This window comes from Microcaecilia unicolor, chromosome 9 (assembly GCF_901765095.1).
Source record: "Microcaecilia unicolor chromosome 9, aMicUni1.1, whole genome shotgun sequence".
In the NCBI taxonomy this organism is placed as follows: domain Eukaryota; kingdom Metazoa; phylum Chordata; class Amphibia; order Gymnophiona; family Siphonopidae; genus Microcaecilia; species Microcaecilia unicolor.
In genome coordinates this window covers 136,990,825-137,008,392 of record NC_044039.1, presented here as the reverse complement: position 1 = coordinate 137,008,392, position 17,568 = coordinate 136,990,825, and the positions used below count along the sequence as shown (strand labels likewise).

The window sequence follows — 17,568 nt, the reverse complement described above, 5'->3', positions numbered from 1 at the left end:
GTTCCTTTTACCAAGCGTGCCAACATCCCCCCAGGTCTATCTCCAAACCGCTTAAGAGCATATTTCCGCATTACCATAGATCTCATGGTTCGTTCATGGAGTAAGCTATTTAACTCTGTCCTTGCGTTTATAAGATTTTCAAAAGACACCTGCGTGGGGCCCCTGGTGTAACGCCTTCTCATCAACCTAACCCGCCGTTCTAATTCCATAATTTTCTGCGCTATTTTCCGGTTTCTGAAGCTAGTGTATGCTATCAGGTCTCCCCTGATCACCGCCTTTGCGGTCGACCAGAACAGGCCGGGGTTATCTGAATGTTGGTTATTATTTGCTGCAAAATCCTCCCATTTGTCTATTAGAAAAGATTTAAACTCGGGTAACGAAAATAGGTAGGCCGGGAAGCGCCACCCCCTGGGTTTTTGATAATACAACTGCCTCTCCAGGTCCACCCATATTAACGCATGATCAGACACCCCTTCTGTGCCTATCTCCGCTGTAAGTATCTGGGGGAGTAGGCCCTGTGCCATCAAAATATAATCTATTCGTGACTGGGTTCGGTGGGCCCGCGACGTGTGCGTGAAATCACGCTCTTCTTCATGCAATAGCCTCCACGGGTCCACCAAGCCCAGTGAGTCGCAGAACTCCGCCAGCAATGTGACCTCATCGTCTCCTCTCACGCCTCTAGGGTTTGACCTATCCAACTGGATGTCCAGTACCTGATTCATGTCTCCCGCAATTATTAAAGGGTCTCTCCCATGTCTCTGGCACTCCGCCATCAGTTGAGCATAGAATTTTTTCCCACCTGTTTGTGGTGCATACACTGCCACCAGCGTACACAACTGCCCTTGCAGGTTCAGGCTAACTCCCACATAATGTCCCTCTTTGTCTGCGAACAACATTTTAGCTTGGGCCGCCAAACTTTTGTGCAGCATAATTACCACTCCTCCCCTTCTACCACTAGAGGGAGACCCGAAAATTTCTCCCACCCAGTGCCGTTTAAGTTTATTCTGCTCCTCCTGTGGCAGGCGCGTTTCTTGGATACAAGCTATGTCTACCCCTTGTCTTTTCAATGTGTCTAATATTTTTGTTCTTTTTATCGGGGACGTGATCCCTCCCACATTCCAGGAGGCTAATCGTATCCCCTTATTACTCCCTTTAACCATAATCATCAACTATATTTCCCCTTTCAGCTAAATCCATTTTAACACCCCTCGGGGAGCCCAGCCTCCCCCCTCGGGTCTCCACCCCCACCTGGTGTCTTCTCTTATTGTGTCGAGCAGCATGATCTCTTTTTCTATAGCTCTGTCTTCTAATTTCCCTCGGATTCTGGGGCTCTAACCTCCCTCTACCCCTTCCCCCCCCCTCCCCGGCTACTCCCTTCCCCCCTCCCTTCCCCCCTCTCTTCTTCCTTGCCCCGTGTCTCCCCCAGTGCCCCGCCTATCATCATAAGATAGGTTCTAGGGGTTCAGCGCCTCCAGGCCCCCGCCCTTACAAGTAACAGTTCTCTTGCAATTTTCACATTTAACATGGTAACAACACCTTACCATAAACCTTGTAAACCAGCAATTCTACTCTTTTTTAAACATGTCAGACGTCTCCTTCTTTCTGCTCAATATTTCGTCCATTTTCCTTTATGTCTTGTACACATTGCTGTGCTGTAGAAACATTGTCAAATTGCTTCCATGCTCCGTTCATTTTGATCTTCAGCAGTGCAGGGTACAATAGCATAAATGGAACATGTTGATCATGCAGTCGTTGACAGAGAGGTGTGAATTTTTTCCTCTTCTCCTGCAACGCGGCTGAGTAGTCCTGGAATATTCTGATCTGATGTCCATCATAGCGTACCTCATTGCGTTTTAATCTGTATCCTCGCATAATTTCTGTTTTGTGCACATAATTATGCACCTTTATAATTACTGTGCGGGGTGTCCGTCTTCCATCTTGAAATCGCCCTATTCGGTGCGCTCTCTCTAAGCAAACTTTCCCCGCATGATCCGATAGCGCGAATTCAGCTGCCAGCCAAGTCTCTAGCACAGAGGCAAGCACCCGATCACTAACAGATTCAGGCAGGCCCACCAGCCTGAGATTGCCACGCCGCGACCTGTTTTCAATATCATCCAGCTTTGCCGTCAGCGTCTCTACTTTGGCTTCGAGCACGCTTACTTGCCGCGTGGTGGGCCCGATCTCATCCTCCGCTGCTGATACTCTTGCTTCCAGTTCCGTTGTTCTTCTGATCGTATCTGTAAGTAGCGCTTCAAATTCCGCGCTCCGTTCGCTCAGTTTTTCTAGCTTTGGTGCCAGCGCTGCTCCGACCGCCTCTGTGAGCTGCCTCAATTGTTCTTCTGTGAACTGCACGCTGCCATTTTGCGCCGGGCCTTCCCCCACTGCGCTCGCTGCCTTCGTTTTTTCTTTGTCCTTTTTAGCGCTTCTGCTGGCCATACTTGAAGCTGTTGTGCCCAGGTACTTTTCTATGTAACCTTCTCCTTCTGGTAAGGTGATTTTATATCGTCTCCTTGCAAGTTTTATAGGTTAATAGTGTCTTTAATCGAGCAGGGGCATCAGAGAGCACAGAATCACGTCCTCTCCTGTTCAGAGCATCACGTGACCCCCATGGGTTGTTTTTTTTTAATTTGGCATTACCATATATCGATATACTGTTTTTCCGGGTTGTTAATTCAAGTTATATTTGATGTAAATTGATAAAGCTTAATAAAAAAGGAGGGGAGAAATAGCTTTAAGATTAAAAAAGCTGCAAAATCACAGTCAGTAGCAAAACACTATGCTCACTGGGAAAAAGATGAACTGAGCCACAGTGTGTTAGCAATGGAACACAAAAACTACCATGCATGTCCAGAGGGACCTTTAAGATGTTCTTGGAAAGCTCTAGAAATCTGTCCCATGTTGGTGGCCTCAGATGATGTCTCCCAAGTGTGTGACTATATATTGTTTTTCTCATAATGCACAGATTTGCTTCTATGTACTGTACATCTGCCCATTGTTCAACCCTCAGAAAAGCTTACCAATGCGTCACTGTGATAGCAACAAAACCCTCGTAAAGACCTCATGGAATTGGGAGAGGAGTTAGACAAAAACCCTTTGCTGACTAGAATCAAAGCCACTAACCTTGTGACGTTCTTCATTTCAAGATATAAAACCATATATTTTCCTTATTAACATTTATTAACCACTTTTATGAAGAGATTCTACAGCAAATGTGACTAGATATAAGTAACTTACAGTATGACTATAAATAAAATGATCAAATGTCAGCTTAACACAGAATTAGAACAGTGAGGTAAACTTGGAAATAGGCAATTTTAGTAATAGCAATAATATGATACTGTCAGTACCGTACACACAGCACCGTAAAATATTCATGACAGAAATACAATACGATACATTTTCAGCAGAACATAAATAAATCATCTTAATAGACAGCATAGGGAATACATGAAATTGGGACTTACAGATACAATGATGTAAATATCGCCCAAGCAACCTCCAAACTGAGCCCAGTCAAGAATGACTTGGCAATCTGCAAACTACAGAGGTAGTCACATTGTGGCACACATTGTACTTCTCTCTGATAGTGTTGTCTCACCTCTCCTGACCTCTCTGTGAATTACCTGATAGGGCCAAGCAGCAGCATAAGTGCTTAAGCTCATCTTGTGCTTCTGCTGCAGGGCCAAGTATCACAGTAAAAGCTGTGTGATTTCACAGCTCTTATCACAAGAGTTGGCCCCATGTCATCAAGAGATGAAGTACATAAGACTAGCCATACTAGGTCAGACCAATAATGCATCTAGCCTAGTATCCTGCTTCCAGCAGTGGCCAAGTCACAAGTACTTGACAGAATCCCAAATAATAGCAACAGTCCACGCTACCGATTCCAGGGCAAGCAGTGGTTTCCCCTATGGCTTTCTCAATAGCAGCCTAAGGACTTTTCCTCCAGGAACTTGTCCAAACCTTTTTTTTTTTAAACCTAGATATGCTAACCAGAGCGTAACTATTCATTGAGTGAAAAAAATATTTCCTCCTATTTATTTTAAAAGTATTACCATGTAACTTCACAGAGAGTGACCCCTAGTCTTTGTACTTTTTGAAAGAGGTAAAAAACAAATCGTTTTACTTTAACCTGTTCTATACCACTCAGGATTTTGTAGATCTCAATCATATCCCCCTTTAGCCGTTGCTTTCCAAGCTGAAGAGGCCTAACCTCTTTAGGCTTTCTTCATATGAGAAGAGTTCCAGCCCCTTTATCATTCTGGTCAACCTTGTTTGAACCTTTTCTAATTCCACTATATATATATTTTGTAATATGGCAATTGAATGCAATACTCAAGGTGACGTTGCACCATGGAGCAATAGAGGCTTTATAATATTACTATTATTTTCCATCCCTTTCCTAATAATTCCAAGCATTCTGTTTGGTTTTTTTTTGGCAGCTACCACACACTAGGCAGAAGGTTTCAATGTATTATCTACAATGACACATAGATCTTTTTGTTTTTTGGGGTGCCAACTCCTAAGGTGGACCCTAGCATCAAGTAAATATGATTTGGATTATTCTTCCCAATGTGCATCACTTTTTCGTTTATTCACATTAAATTTCATCTGCCATTTGGATGCCTAGTCTTCAAATTTCCTGCAATTTTTCACAGACCAAGTTTTAATAGCTTTGAATAGGTTTTGTGTCATGTGCAAATTGAATCACCTCCCTTGTCATTCTGATTTCCAGGTTATTTATAAATAAGTTAAATAGCACTGGTCCCAGTATAGATCCCTGTGGCACTCCACTAGTCACGCTCCTCCACTGAGGAAAAATGGCCATTTAACCCCACCCTCTGTTTTCTATCCATTAACCAGTTCCTAATCCACAACAGAACATTGCCCCCATCCCCATTGCTTTTCTCAGGATTTTCTCATGAAGGACTTTATCAAAAGCTTTCTGAAAATCTATATACACTCCATCAACCGGCTCACCTTTATCCACATGCTTATTCACGCCTTCAAAGAATTGAAGTAGAGAGGTGTGGTAGCCATGTTAGTCCACTCTTAAAGGTTATCAATAGAAATCAAACAAAATAAAACATGGAAAAGAAAATTGAATAAGAATTGAAGCAAATTGCTGAGATAAAGAAAAATGTCAGGAAGTATTTTTTCACGGAGAGAGTAGTGGATGCTTGGAATGCCCTCCCGAGGGAGGTGGTGGAAATGAAAACGGTAACGGAATTCAAACATGCGTGGGATAAGCATAAAGGAATCCTGTGCCGAAGGAATGGATCCTCAGGAGCTTAGTCAAGATTGGGAGGCGGGGCTGGTGGTTGGGAGGCGGGGATAGTGCTGGGCAGACTTATATGGTCTGTGCCAGAGCCGGTGGTGGGAAGCGGGGACTGGTGGTTGGGAGGCGGGGATAGTGCTGGGCAGACTTGTACGGTCTGTGCCGGGGCTGGTGGTTGGGAGGCGGGGATAGTGCTGGGCAGACTTGTACGGTCTGTGCCAGGGCTGGTGGTTGGGAGGCGGGGATAGTGCTGGGCAGACTTATACGGTCTGTGCCCTGAAGAGCACAGGTACAAATCAAAGTAGGGTATACACAAAAAGCAGCAAATATGAGTTATCTTGTTGGGCAGACTGGATGGACCGTGCAGGTCTTTTTCTGCTGTCATCTACTATGTTACTATGTTACTCTGTCCCATTAAACCATGTTTGTCTATGCAGTAATTTTATTCTTTATAACAGTTTCCACTATTTTGCCCAGCATTGCATTCAGGCTTATCAGTCTGTAATTTCCCAGATCACCCCGAATTCCTTATTTTTTTGTTGTTAAATCGGTGTTACATTGGCCACCCTCCAATCTTCAGGTTGACAGACGATTTTAATGACAGATCACTAACAGCAGATCAGCAGTTTCATGTTTGAGTTCTTTCAGTACCATCCAGTCCAGCTGAATTACTACTCTTTAATTTGCCCATTTGGCTCAGTACGTCTTCCAGCTTTACAAATATTTCTTTCAGTTCCTCCACATCATCACATTTGAAAACCATTTCTGGTACAGATAGATCTCTTACATCTTCTTTAGTAAAGGCTGAAGCAAAGAATTAATCTGCTTCTGATGTATCTGAACAAGTTATTACTATGAGTTTTTGCTTATGTGGCAAGTTTCTCTTCATATTCTCTTGTAGTGTTCTTTTATCAATGCTTATATCTAACTTTCAGTGCTTATGCTACTTATTTTCTTCATTTGAATCCTTTTTCTATTTCTTGAAAGTTGTTCTTTTGGCTCTTATGTTCCACGTCACCTTTTAACCATACTGGCTGTCGTTTGCGCTTCTTTCCACTGTTATTAAATACATGGAATACATCTGGTCTGGGGTTCAAAGGTGACATTTTTAAACAACATCCATGCCTAATTTAAAGTCCTAAACTTTGCAACTGATCCTTTTAGTTTCTTTTTAACCATTTCCTTATTTTATCATAGTTGCCCTTTTGAAAAGGCTACAGTAGATTTCCTTAGTGACTTCATTCTAGATATGAACTCAAATTTGATCATGTTATGATCACTGTTTCCCAGTGGACCCAACACTGTTACCTCTCATCTCATACTAAGCTCTGCATTTTACTAAATACTTGGTTCAAAAACAACAAAAGAAGGAATTCTAGTTAAAAAAAAAAAAAGTTTTGTTACTTTGTTGGCAGGATTGTTACTTCTCCTGTTTTGTTAAGACTACCCTAGCTGTGAAATCCCATGCATGTGACAATGGTGGATTGGTTCTCTTGAGAGAAAGCAAAGTTGCTTACCTGTAGTAAGAGTTCTCTGAAGACAGTAGTTCACTAGTCTCACATATACCCTCATTTCTCCTCTTCTGGTGTGGAGCTCATTAGTTTAACTATAAAACTGAGACACTGCATGAGCACAAGAACAGTTCCGTGTACCCAGAGGACCTTCAGGATTTCCCTGGAACGTCTTGGAAACATATACTCTGTTAGAGGACTTCATCCATGTGTGTGACTGGTGAATTGCTTCTTCAGAAAACACCCATTATTGAGCAGCTTTGCTCAACTTGTAGTGCGGTTACATCCTCCTAGGAGCATTTCAAGCATGCATATGTGTTTTTAGGTGGGGTCACTTGATAAAACATTTTTAAGTGAACTATTCTGGAGTCTGACAGACTGTGAGCTAGCTACCTTATCACAGTTGAAAGTCTACTGTAATTGAAGAGCTTAGTTCCAAAACCTATTTAAGAACATTTTGTTCAAGAATGAGTTTGTACTGGAAATAGACTGCCTTCATAGCTAGCCATAACATATGTGAAATTTGCACTAAAGGGCATTTATATTTAAGGTATATGATATTCGGTGAAAACAATTTTCTTTTGTTGACTAGAATTCTTGAAAATAAAAACATTTATCCAAAAAAAATTAAGCTCAATTGTAAGATAGACTTTGTTCACACCATGAATGTTGCTCTCGATGATCTGATTTGTCCGTTAAGTTAATTCCAGTTTTGTTGGCCATTCACAACAAAATTAGCAGCCATTATCCATTACCTATGTAATCTATTCTGTTACTTCCACCCGGTTTTCTATTTGTTATTAAACACTGGGCCCATCTTCTCCTGCAGATGTTGACAAATTAAAGGAAGATGATGAAGGAGGGACACTGATAGCAAGGAAGGTTGGGGAGGCTGTGCAGAACACTTTTGGTGCCGTAGTGACAGCCATCGACATCCCATTAGGTGAGAATACTTTATTTTGTTCTGATTTTTCTTAGATCTCAGACTTTGTGAACATCTTCCTTTCCTCTGCATTGACTTTTTTTTTCTACTTTAAATTGTCACTTTTTCTGTAAAGTCCTTTTGTGAGAACATGGTGTGTGGATTCCATGTCAATACCTACAATATGAATTCCAGATCGTATTTGCATAGTTCTGTTAATAAAATCCTCATTTTACTCTTACTGTTTACTGGAAATGGATTGTTCAGTTCAGGCTATGTTCTTCACATGGCAATTATCAGCCCATTGAGAAATTGTCCCCTAAACAGGGAGAGCATAGCTGGAACCGATATTTATTTTGAGAACTAATGGGTTAAAGTTTCTGGTTTAGAAAACTAAGTAACTGTGACCTAAAGTTACAGAGCAAGCACACACATGGAATCCAGATTTTTGTTGATGTAGAAGAAAACACAAACCAGAGATTCCATAGAGACAACCAATGATGGTACAAATGTCTAAATGTAACCAGGATTGAAAATGTGTTACCCTAATTTTGAAGCCCACATTTAAAGGGGATGATTTTCATCCTGTCCACCTAGCTGGAAAGACCTATGGATACATTTTACCCACAGACTTTGCCATCATTTTTGAAGCTTACAGCTCCTTTTTCTGCAGGCACTGTTTTTTCAGGAAAACACTATACTTTTGAAAACCTGTATTGCTGCAATCCCAGTCCTAACTATGCTTTCTAAGGAACAAGTCCTCTAAAGACAGGGTAAAGTATGCTGGTTAAGGAAATGTACATGTACTTTCACCAGCATACATAGCAGTCAATTCTGAGACTGCTGATTTACACAGCCTTTTATTATGTATGAAAATTGCCCACCTATAACTGACATTTTTGGAGTGCTGAGATTGAGGGGTGCCCTGTATCATGCACTCATTCCCTGTAAACTCCAGCTTGTCCCTCAGCGCCCCAAACTACCTTCAGATTATCCTGGTTGCCTGCATTGATGATCGTGGCCTCTGAAATGCAGTAATAATGTTCAGAAAGTTCAGATCTTAACAATTTGACATTCTGATACATTTCTGAGACTCCATGTAAATCTGCTCACTATCTCTCACACGTGCAATCTGACAAAAAATGAGCATGTGTATTTATTTGTTATTTATGGATGATGATCCTTTTTTTTGGTCTTGCTTGGCCATGAAGGAGTAGCCTGATGGTTAGTGCAGTGGCCTAAGAACCAGGTTTGATTCCCACTACAGCTGTTTGTGACCCTGGGTAAGTCACATAACCCTCCATTGCCCCAGGCAGGGCCGGTCTTAGCAAGTGCGGGGCCCTATGCAGACCAATTTGATGGGGCCCCACCCTAGCCCTGCCCCCACCTAACTCCGCCCCCACCCTAGCTCCAGGGCCGGCTACCCCTCCCTCTGAGTTCCCGGGCTGCTCCCTCTGAGCTCCAAGGCCCCCCTCCCTCCCGGTCATTTTTTAACACCCCCTCCAAATTCCAGTACTAGGTATGCCGAGAATACAAAACACTCTAGGACCTATTGAGCAATTCTACCATACTATAAGCAGTCATTTCTACGAATCACACAAAGAAAAGGAAAACATCTTAAAACACTACAGTGAGCACTAGAACATCAATTCACCTATTGTAAAATGAAACCTGACAGAATAGTACAGATCGTCGATCCTGCACAGTCAATGCCAACTGAAAGCCATGTCTTTTTCACAAACACAGATACACCCTAATCCACTATAGAATAAGTAGTAATATTTAAACTTTCTATTTAGACAAAAATTAAACTGAACCCCCAAGATGCCAGACTCTGCATACAATTCAACACCACAGAAACAGAAAATGACCCCTAGTACTGTGCAAAATATAAAGACAGCAGATGTAAATTTGAAAAAACTAACAAATACCAATCACCACTTTACAAATTAACAAATAGAAATAAAACAAATACAGAAAATAAAATAATCCCATTTTATTGGACTAATACATTTGGCTTCCAGAGGCCAAAATCTCCTTCCTCAGGTCAATACAGTATAGTACTGTTACAGTATCCTATCCTGACCTGAGGAAGGGGGTTTTCTTCTCTGAAAGTTAAGTCGAAATGTATTAAAATTAGTCCAATAAAAAGATTACCTTATTTACATGTTCTATTTATAAACATTTATTAACACAGCTACAATACTATATCCTAAAGCAAAAAAATAAAAATATATATTTTATTTACAGTTTGTTGTCTCTGGTTTCTGCTTTCCTCATCTTCTTTTCACTGTCTTCCTTCCATCCAGCATCTGTCATCCAGTGTCTGCCCTCTCTGCTGTCTCCTCCATCCAATGTCTGCCCTCTCTCCCTGCTCCTTCCATCCACATCTGCCCTCTATCTCTGCCCCTTCCATGATCCATCCACCATCTGCCCCTGTCTGCCCTCTCTCTCTCCCCCATCCATTCACTGTCTGCCCTTTCTATCCCTGCCATCCACTGTCTGCCCTTTCTCTCTGCCCCTTCAATCCACAATTTGACCTCCCTCTCCCATCCATCTGGGGTTTGCCCTCCCTCTCGCTACCCCATCCAGGATCTGCCCCTCTCTCCGCCCCTTTTTCAGTCCCCAGTTCCAGCCCCACTATCCCACCAGTCCCCCATTTCAGCCCCAGCCCTTTTCTCCCACCAGTCCCGAGCTTCAGCCCCCCAGCCACTTCTCCCTATCCCGTTTTCAGCCTCCAGTCCCAGTACTAGCCCCCTTATCCCACCTACCCTCCTTTTCAGCCCCCAGTTCCAGCCCCCTTCATCCACATGCCTTGTATTTGGGCCCCCTTTTCAGAACCATTCTCCCACCTGACCCACGCATGCCCCATTTTCACACCAGCCCCAGGCATGGCCCCCATTTTCCCATATGGCCACTTCTCAGACCCCAGTGCCTGCCCCCTTCTCCCATCCGAGAAGCCCCTCCCCAGTCCCCTTCTCCCATCCAAGAACCCCAGTCCCCTCCCCACCCGTCCCCTTTAACCATCCAAGAACCCGTCCCCACCCCCTTCTCCCATCCGTGAACCCCCTCCCCACCTCGGTCCCCTTCTCCCATCCAAGAACCCCAGTCCCCTCCCCACCCGTCCCCTTTAACCATCCAAGAACCCCCTCCCCACCCCCTTCTCCCATCCGTGAACCCCCTCCCCACCTCAGCTTTAGAAATGTTAAGTAGTAGTCTCCTTCCCATTTGAGAACCCCCTCCCCACCCTTCCCCCCACCTGAGAACCCCCACCCCACACACCCTTCTCCCATCTGAGTCCCCCCCCCAACCTACCTACTAGCTTTGTTCTCCGGTCCCCACCACCCTCACTGGCTTTAAAAAAAGAATTTGGAAGCGCCAGAGGAACAGGCAGCACCTCGTGTCTGCCCTCCCTGCTACTAAAAATGTCTTCGACGTCGTCATTGGGCCTTCTCACATTGAGTCCCGCCCACCCTCGCGGTAATTGGAAGTTACCTCAGAGAAGGGCGGGACTCAATGTGAGAAGGCCCAATGACGACGTCGAAGACATTTTTAGTAGCAGGGAGGGCAGACCCGAGGCGCTGCCTGTCCCTCTGGTGCTTCCACAGTCTTTTTTTAAAGGTAGGACAGGGTGGGAGCAGCGGGTGCAGGGCACCCCCCACCCGCTGACAGCCCCCACCACTCCGCCGTCGCGCGCCATCCGAGGGAGGGAGGGAGTACTGGAACTCGGGCGGTCGGGGCGGGGCGGGGCAACCTTAGGCGCGCGGGGCCCCCCTGAGCGTGGGGCCCTATGCGGCCGCCTCGGTCGCCTCGCTTTAAGACCGGCCCTGGCCCCAGGTATAAAATAAGTACCTTTATATAATATAGAAAAGTGCTTTGGTTGTAATCACAGGCTGTATGTCAAATCCCATCTCTTTCCTATTTTTTTTGGGATCCACAGACTTCCTGTGGGGATCACTGATTTTTATTGCTGCTGATAAGCATAATGGACCAGATTCTATATATAGCACCCAAAAAAATACACCTAGGCATATTCTATAAACTATGCTTAAAGTTAGGCGCGGTTTATAGAATATATCTATAGCTTGTCCATACAACTAAGTATAGTTGCAGGTATTTACGCCATGATACATGTGAAGTGGATGTATTTTCTAAATCAGTGTGCATAGATTTTAGAAACATTCATGACCAACCCATTCCACGCCCGTGGCCACACCATTCCCCTTTTCCGTTTTTACGTGCAGAACTTTACAGAGTATACTTAGCAAGTTCTTTGTGTAAATTCTAATTAATGCCAATTAGTGTCAATTGCCTGTGAAGTGGCAATAATTGGCGCTGACTAGCTCAAGATAATTAAGTTACGACTCAATTTGCACGCGCAACTCACGTTGCACTGTATAGAATCCGGGGGAATATGTGCACTCGATAGGAAATAACTATTATATTTTCCCTTTACCATAAACACTGCCACTGGTATAGTCCTGTTCTGGTCTTAATCGAGCCAGAGAACTCTTGTGAGACTACCTTCTCTGCATGGGATACGCGTGGCCCATGGTAAACCAGAGCCTTTTCAGTTGTTGCACCTTATCAGTCAACATGAAAAGCCTATTTTGTGTCCCCCCTGACTGGTCTATGTGATTTCTCGCTCTTTAACTTAATTGCTGAGCTTGGACTATAAATCTGATATTTTTTGCGAATGGTGGAGGGGAAATGGTGATGGGTGAGACTTCCATCTTGGAAAATCTTTGTGATATATCATGAGTGGCCTGGGTTGACTGTAACAGATGCAGATTCTTTTCAGTTATAAGGGAATGCCTGAGACTCCACAGAGGGTAAATTTTTAACTTCATATATGGACAACATACTGTGTAGCCAGAAAAGTATGGTTGATAACTTGTGTGTGTGCTGTAAATAAGTAAAGTTTTCTATATCCAGTTAAAGGGAGCATTTTGTATGTGATGTTGTGCAGCTGTGTGTACTGTCTGAGCTGTCCCTGCCTGTGGAGATCTCTGTGGATGGTGTGTACAGGTGTTTCAACCACTCTTGCTAATGTATTAGAAAGGGGACTAGTTGAATACACATGCTACACAACCACTTGTTAGTCTTATTAGAAAACAAAGGCAATAGGAATTTAAATTCTCTTTTTAACCCTTGCAGGCCTTGTTAAGGATGCAGCCAGACCTGCCTACTGGGTGCCAGATCACGAAATCCTTCACTGCTATCACTGCCAGAAAGAATTCAATGCGAAGCTCTCCAAGCACCACTGCCGGGCCTGTGGGCAAGGATTCTGTGATGAGTGTTCACATGATAGGAGACCAGTTCCATCCCGTGGGTGGGACCACCCCGTCCGCGTCTGCTGTATCTGCAATAAAAAACCCGGTGACCTTTAACACTCTCAGCTTCCTCGCCTGGTCCGTCACAGTTCCTTAGGTTCTCAGGGTTAGAAAAAAAAAAAAAAAGCATCTCTCCTTCACCTCTTGCCTCTTCCAGCCAGTGAGTGCTTTGGCCTGGTCACACTACCTTTGTTGACTTCCATATATTGTATCCTCATGCCCTTTGGAAATACTATGACATCATCCTGAAAAAGTAGCTATGGACCACAGGGTTTAGTTTTTAAAAACTTTGTTTTTTAAAAGGGACATTGAGTTTTTAATGTACACAGCATACCAAAAAATGTCCTTTCATTTTGTCAAGTTCTGGGTCTTATGGATATGACTGGTTCTTGATCAGTGGCTTTAATCATGTGCGGAATGAGTGCTCCAAGAACATCTGAACATGAGGGAAACCAAGCCCTTTTTATTGTCAGTGGGTTTGCAAAGATTTTCTCATGGCCTTTTGCTATTTTTGTATTATGTTTTAAATAGCTCTTTGCAACTAAGACTGATGGACTTTTTTTTTCTGAGAATCCTCTATACAGTGCAGTGCATCTACTGCATGTTGAATGGATTCTTACCAGAAAACCATATGATGACCTCCAAGGAGTAAAATGTGGATGCATACTCTTGCAGCTAGTGTGGGTGAAAAATAGAAATTGTGCAATCAGTTTGGGTGGTTTGACTATTTTTGATGCATATTTCTTGTCTGTTTGGAAGACAAGTTTTCTTTGAACTCCTAAGTGTTTGTTCCATTAATAAGACAGTCCATTAATCCTCTAATTACCTTGGACAAACTTTACTCCTTTTAAAGTTAATTGTGGGCTATGCAATGTTTTATCAACAAAATTCAGCTCCATGCTTTTTTGTGGAATGTTAATTCTCCAAATCTAAGTGTCCAACAACTATCATATAATAATTTGTGGGTCAAAAATGTATAGTGCTACTGAGTAGTAGTATAAATCAATCAGGCCAAAACGTGTGTAACAGATATTAAGTGCTGCTTTGAGTGAGTGAATCTCATCCAGGAGGGGACACATGACTATCCCTTTTACTGTTTTCCTGGCTCTAATGATGCTCTTCACTCCCTTGGTTAGTATTAAATACATCACACACTCACAGAACCCGAGCACTGGGCATGCTAGGTTTGACTGGATGTATTTTATTTATTTTATAAACATTTGGATCCTGTCATTAGCTTATCCAGTTTTGATCAAACAGATCCTGGTGTACATTAATGTTTGCATCAGACTGATCTGTTTTCAGTCTCAAGGCTGTATTTGTACTTTTCTGTGTTATAATTCATTGGCTTGAGTTTGACATTGGTGCCAAAAAGGTGGAGGAAAAGAAATTCTTGTGTGTCTGTAGGTTGTGGCAAACCTACTTTGGAGCCGCATTTCAGTGAGTGGAACTTTGGCACAGGACTTTAGAATACGCTCTTTGTTTTGTTTTCTCCTAAAAATGTTCACCAAGAACACTTAAACTACCCTTTTTGGTAACTGAACTAAGTCTGTCCCATGCCTGCAGAACAAAATTAACTTTTAGAAAGAGAACGTGGGATTTAGATATGCCGGAGTTTCTTTTGTGACCTGTCTCCTGTGTGTACCACAGTTTTCATGTTTACTTTTTATAATTTGTGGTTGTCAGTTGCAGGTTGCAGCTACTTCCCCAGGCTACACATGGAAGAGTATGCAGTAAATTTTAACAACAGTAGAACTAGGGGAGAAACCTGCAGGACAGTTGTTTGCAACTCTAGGCCTCAGAGCAAGGTAGCAGTTAGCTTAAATCCTTGCGTTCTGCCTCCTTCCTCAACCCTCCCCACCCTTTCTCCTTCATTACAAACTTGTCCTGAAAAATCAGTAATTTTTCCTTTACTAGGAAATTACAGTTATGGGATAATTAAGCACTTTGTGTTTTCATTTCTTTTGAATAGTTAGCGAATTATACAGATTAAATGTTCTATTTATTAGTGTGTAGGTTATACTAATGTGTGAACTTGTATGTAGCTTTATCATATAATGTTTAATGGAAAAAAAAGACAATAACTTGGCATTCCTTGTATAAAATCTTCCCTTCTACATCTCCATCTGACTGGTTATTTTAATTAATTGAATTTTTACGGGACACTATGGGGGTTTTGCTTGTTTTATATTACTGAACCGTTTTAGGTTCAGTAATATATCCAGGAGTCAGTTCCACCCAAGTGGAATAAAGGAGAGCAATTAGTTTGGGGGGTTTATTTATTTATTTTTTAGCTGATTGAATGTTCATTTACATTATGGAACTAGAATGACTTGAGAGTCATTTGTTGTGACACTTCTTTTTCTGATACTGTTCAGGGATCAGGTTTAGTTTCTGTATTATGGTAGCTTACACAATTGTTAGTGAGTTGTGATGAAGAATTAAAAGCCATTTTAGCTTCTGGCACATTAAATTGCCATAATGAAGACTGCAAAAAAAATCTTTTCTGACCTTAATAAGGGCTTTTATACTCTATTTATTACACTTTTCCCCTTCCACACCCCACAACTTGACTAGTGGATTAATGCAACTTCTGGTGATTGGCTAGGGATTGTGCCATTGGGGCTTTTTCAGAACCCTGCAATTATGAGTGCCAAATCTCACCATTAGGTGTCACTGCCTTCCTTCATTCCCCCAGGAGACTGTGTATTGTGTAAGGTGTTTTCTGCAGCATCCCTAGCCAACTTGAGCAGAAAACTAGAACGGGGATCTTTGCTATTACAGTGCAAAGGGACTATTCTCTTGAGGGTGTTATTATTATTGCATGAGGTAGCTGCATTGCATTAATCATCTGTCCTTGATTAAAGGTCTGCTGTTCCATGTGCTGTATGTGCTAGGGCTGGTAGTTTGCCTTTGCATGACAACTTGAGTCAAACATTTTAATTGTGGAAACAGATAAATGTAAACACAGCCCTTTTATTCAGAACAATCCCGAACCAAATTTCAGATATGATGGCCATCATTTGATTAGGATATTGATTAGTTAAAATGATCACTTAATGGTGAAAGAGAATGGTAAAGGAAATGGTTCTGTCATTGGTTCTCTTCTTGAGTTCAGCCTTCTGAATTGGCGTATGATATTATTAGACAGGAATATTAGACTTCATGCTACACGCAGAACTGCCATGTGATTAAATGTCCTCAGTCTTTCCAGTTTAGGACTGAAAATATGCACACTTAGCTTCAGTGTCAAAATATTCCTAAAAATAATTTGCAATTTCTAACTCACCTTTACACCAAAATGTTCAAGTTAGATACAACCATGTATTACATAAAATTGCTATCTGAAAACACAGAATTTATTGATCAATTTCCATTTGATACCTAAATTCTGTGAAACTCTATGCCACATGCAATAATAAAATACAGTTCCAACCAACATGACAAATATATAAACATACAGTAATATAGTTAAAATAACTTAGATTAGCAAAATTAACATTAACTGTGAAAAAGAACTAAAATCCAAAACAAAAGACCAAACACAACAATCCAGACTAGATCAGATACCCAAAACATTAAAATAAAATAGGATATAGAATAATGAAATTGGAGGGCCTAGAAGGTAGGAGTGAAGGTTACTGCATATGCCTTCAACATGTACCTGTAAACTGGAACCCACAGCATCCAGTACCTGACTGCCTCCATTCCTGGCTGCGGGATCCAAGATGGCTGCCATTTGAACCTGACATGCGAGTGAGCTCTGTGATCCTTGCTATCTGCTGCGATGCCAAAGAGAAGGGGACAAGCCGCTGCAGGTGCTTCTCAGCGGCAGAATCCTCCTACTGTTACTGGCTTGATGGAGTCGTATCTTCAGAGAACTGGGAATCCTGTTGTGTTGATGAGCATCCTGCAGTAGCAGTAAGGGGAAAATGGAGGTCCCAGAACGCACCATGGGCTAGAGGTTACACTCAGCCCCAATGTGAGAGCACCTCCCCCCTCAACCACGAAGCAGCAGCTCCCCGATGTTAGCGCCCTCCACCCTGCATATGGAATGTTCCACAGGGGATGAACGACGAGAAGCATTGGACCAGCCTGTGGGAGTTCTGGGGAGCTGGGAGATGCCGGCTCTACCAGCAGAGGCTGCCGCGGTTTTTTCCATCACCAAGGGGGAGTTGGACACAGTGAGTAGAGAGTGATAAAACTAATATGGAGCCTACGGTGCTGTCTATGCCTTTTACTTTATCAATTATGCCTAAGATCGGCCCTGTTCTCCTGGATCAAGGGATTTCTGACATCCAGAACATAACCAAGTCAAATCAAACTCACTCCACCTTGGAAAGCGGAATGTGGCGTACCATAAGGATCACCGCTCTCACCTATATTATTCAACCTAATGATGACACCACTGGCTAAATCTCTATCCAAACAAGGCCTCAATCCATTTCTCTATGCAGATGACATCACCATCTATATTCCCTTCAAACAGAACCCCACAGAAATCACCAAGGAAATAATAAACAG

At 42.6% G+C, this 17,568-nt stretch overlaps 1 protein-coding gene across 1 annotated transcript in view; it reads left to right on the top strand.

Annotated features, from left to right (window-relative positions):
• The window catches only part of ZFYVE1 (zinc finger FYVE-type containing 1), a 170,943-nt gene extending 155,656 nt beyond the window's left edge, over positions 1-15,287 (top strand). The window contains exons 10-11 of the mRNA XM_030214356.1: positions 7,619-7,732; positions 12,869-15,287. Coding sequence (XP_030070216.1) covers positions 7,619-7,732; positions 12,869-13,101 — 347 coding nt within the window. The 3' untranslated portion in view covers positions 13,102-15,287. The remainder of the gene's footprint in view (positions 1-7,618; positions 7,733-12,868) is intronic.
• Positions 15,288-17,568: the final 2,281 nt, after the last annotated feature.